Below are 3,642 nucleotides of genomic sequence, written 5' to 3' on the forward strand. Positions count from 1 at the left end.
TAAATAGCTCTATTAGGGCTAATATTCCAGATAATTTACTCTCCTTTAAATAACGATCTTTTAGATTTTCTAGTGTTGCTGGAAGTTTTTAAGATAGAGCTCCTAATCAAAAATTAATGTTTTTTAAGGTTTTGAAACAGCCACCATTTTATTTATTGTCCATCTTAATTTTCTTAGCAAATTCACTAATTAATGTTTTTACGAACTTTAAGGTAGCATTGAAAGTAATGTGGTACGAAGATTAAACAATTAAATATGAATTTTTCGTAATATCAGTAGCTTTTCATTCCATAAATATAATCTGTTTACGTTCTTTTCCTATTTTTATCCTAAAGGAATTCCATTGGGATGGTAACGAAATCCTTGACTTTTCCTTTGAGTCCAATATAGCAGGATGCAGGATGTTTTTGCGACAACATTCATGTTTTCATTAACATTCGAAGGTCTTCCTGTTCCTTTCTATTGAATCTTCAATTATGAAGGATCATCATGAGTCGAGAATTATATTGTGAACTCAATAAACGATCTGATTACATGAAAAAAATTTATTGACCCTGTAAGGGGTCTCCTAGGTTCAGGTGGGAGAGATGATTGGAATTGCAATTGTTTCGATTCCTTTTTCTCAGGAACTAAAAGAGATAAAACTTATTGTAGCTTCCATCTCATTCCTCATTTGTTGGGTAATATTTTAAAAAGAAAAAAAATTAAAAATAGTCAGTTAGAAAATTATGGATAACAACATATTTGTTTTCTTTTTTATTTACTTCCGTATTTTTTTATAAGATTCCTAAGTTCCACAAAACGGTTTAAATAATAAGATAAATGTTCAAAAAATACATCAAAAGAAACTTCAAAAATTAAATTACTGCTAAAAACTATAAACACTGAAGTACTTATTTTAGGGGGGTACTCCTAACGGGAAAACAACCCCAATATTACAAATTATAGAACAATTCATTTAAGTATACTGCTGGTTGCTCAAATTATTAGAAATAAATAAATATCTGACTGTAATTTACGCGTATTTTGTATGTAGTTTAGACCTATTTTTATTATTCCACTTTATATGTGAAATAAAATATTACACGGTGATCACTAAAAACGTTTTTTATTCCACCTTATATGTAAAATAAAATATTACATGGTGATCACCAAAAACCTTTTTATATTTGAAAGATTTATATAATTTACCTTTATCAATAATATTTCTTTATATCAAATTTACATTTATATTATTTACCTGTACCAAAAGTAATTCTTTGTATATAATAGCTAAATATATATAGTAATAAATATATTAGCAACTACAGTGATTTATATAAATAATGTAAAGGTTTATTTTTACATTTGAAAATTTATTGACCACAATTATGATTTGATTCTAATTGTATAACAATTTTATTTCAATTAAATTGGAGTTGGTACCTACTTTTTCTATTTTTTTTGGAATCCTAACATGACTTATTCACATTCAGTGGTATTTGCATTTCAACTAAATTTTGTTTTCTAGATAAATTAAAAAAAACATTCCATTCTCTGAATAAATGAAAAAAAAAGGATTAAAGGTTTTTAATGAGAAAGTAATCCTGTATAATCGACTTGGCCACTGGACATTAGCTAATATCCCGTAGTTAGTGGATATGTAACTGCTTCCTTTTTTAACTTTTACCGTTCAGGCTCCGGTTCCTTTCCGTGCCATACAAAAGAAAAAGTGCATCAATTTTCTGAAAGATTTTAATCAAGCCATTACATATTACTGATGGTTATCGGATTGAATCATAAGCTAAATCTTTTCAAAATTAGGGACTCCATCTCAAATTGTGATTTGTCCATTTTCTGACGAAACCTATTTGGCACTAGAATTTTCAGTCATTTTTGACGAGTAGTCTGAAATGTCTTGAATCATGTTGATGGTGTGATAAAATTAATTAGAATTTGGAGCTCCTCAATTACTATAAATTATAACTTGGGCCGAGGTTTGTAATAAAATATATTTTTTATCTTTTCACTTTTAAAGTAACATTACATGTTTTATCAGAATAGGTTGGATTTGCGCATTTTAATTTAATATGTTTTCATAACAGGTTTATTTCTCTAATATTTATATTATAATTTACAATATATATACCAATATAACATTAGCATAACTTTTAAAGCTTTTTCGAAAATTATTTAAATTAAATGTATTTAAAATAAATTCTAGATATTTCATTTTATTTTTTTCTAAAAGCGATATAAGTAACAAAGAAAACACTACATTTTCATTGAAACTTTTTTATTTTATTGTTAATTTTCAAGCAGAAACTCTCTTATTGAGTACTTAACAAGCATCGAAAATCCCAAGGGTAACTAACAGATTTGAAATTTATCCATGTACATAAATAAGATTTGATTCAAAAATTTCTCTTCTACAAAACTTATACAGAAATTTAGAACAAAAATAAATAAAACTTTCTTAAAATCGCAAAAAATGACTGACAATGATATTCTAAAACTAGATAAAGTACCTAATCAAACATGAAAAAACCTATGGGGACATGCTTCTTTTTGTTATTGAATTCCAATATTTTAATTTAATAAAACCATTTCTGGTACCTAGCACTAGTAGCACTAGTAGTAATACTAGCAGCAGTCTCAGAGGCTATGGTACAAAAGATTGTGTATTAAATTGATGGAGACAAGAAAGTTCTTTTGTTCATTTACATCTGCCATTTTGTCCTATAGTGCATCGGTCAGAATAGCTATAGGTCAGAATAACTAAACGGATTGAGAACGTTTTACATGGAGTCACATCTTCTTCATAGCAAAGGTGGGACCGAAAGATAATTTCTAATCCTTCAAATGAATAAATATATTAGGATACTTACTGGCTTGTGTCTTGCCCTCACAGTAGTTGGCCCTCCAGGGGTAGTCGCAACCCTCGGTAACCCCCCTGTTCTTCCCCGCATAGACCAAGCCATTGGGGCAGTCGTACAGTTCTGGTTGCCCGTCCTGGCATTCCCAATACCGGTCACAGTATGTCGCATCAGGTACTATTCTGGATTTCGTCTTGCATGGATCTTCTTGTACTTCTTTTAAGCAGGAACCTAAAACAAAATTTTTGTTTAATTGGTTGCAACTATGTTAGTTGTCAATTGCTGCTGCATTTTTGAAAACAACTCAGTATTTTCTGGTGGATATTTTTTTTTTTTTTGGACAAGTATTTTTGGTGAGTTATTGATTTCATGAAGAGAGTTTAATGCAGGACATATAATTATTTGTTACTTGTAAAATAACAAGTATAACGTAATAACAGAACTCATACATATTGAAATAATTTTAATATTTAATATTTGATTAAAAGAAGATTAAAAAAATCTAGCATATCGACCTCTGTTCATAACACTTAATTTTAGAAAAGTTCCATATAATTAAGTGCTGATACATGAAAATAATATGAAAAACCCAACATATCATAATCCTCTAAAACAGATTAATCGTAACAATAGACTAAACAATTATATAAACTGAATCATCAATAAAACATTGTTCATTGATAGTTTTTAATAATGAACAACATAGTAGGATTCTATTGTTTGTTAAATTAATATTTCCTGCATAACACATATAATATATATAACCATGGGCGACCCAGAGGTGGGC

General features: G+C 28.6%; 1 protein-coding gene across 1 annotated transcript in view; it reads right to left on the bottom strand.

The window, feature by feature from the left end:
• Positions 1-3,086, bottom strand: part of LOC106691864 (protein obstructor-E) — a gene marked incomplete at its 5' end in the record, with an annotated part of 16,766 nt that extends 13,680 nt beyond the window's left edge. Inside the window, 1 exon segment of the mRNA XM_067053312.1 lies at positions 2,868-3,086. Coding sequence (XP_066909413.1) covers positions 2,868-3,086 — 219 coding nt within the window.
• Between the last annotated feature and the right edge of the window lie 556 nt (positions 3,087-3,642).

The sequence above is a fragment of the Halyomorpha halys genome, unplaced genomic scaffold (genome assembly GCF_000696795.3).
Source record: "Halyomorpha halys isolate HHAL.00 unplaced genomic scaffold, Hhal_1.1 Scaffold3889.1, whole genome shotgun sequence".
Lineage (NCBI taxonomy): Eukaryota > Metazoa > Arthropoda > Insecta > Hemiptera > Pentatomidae > Halyomorpha > Halyomorpha halys.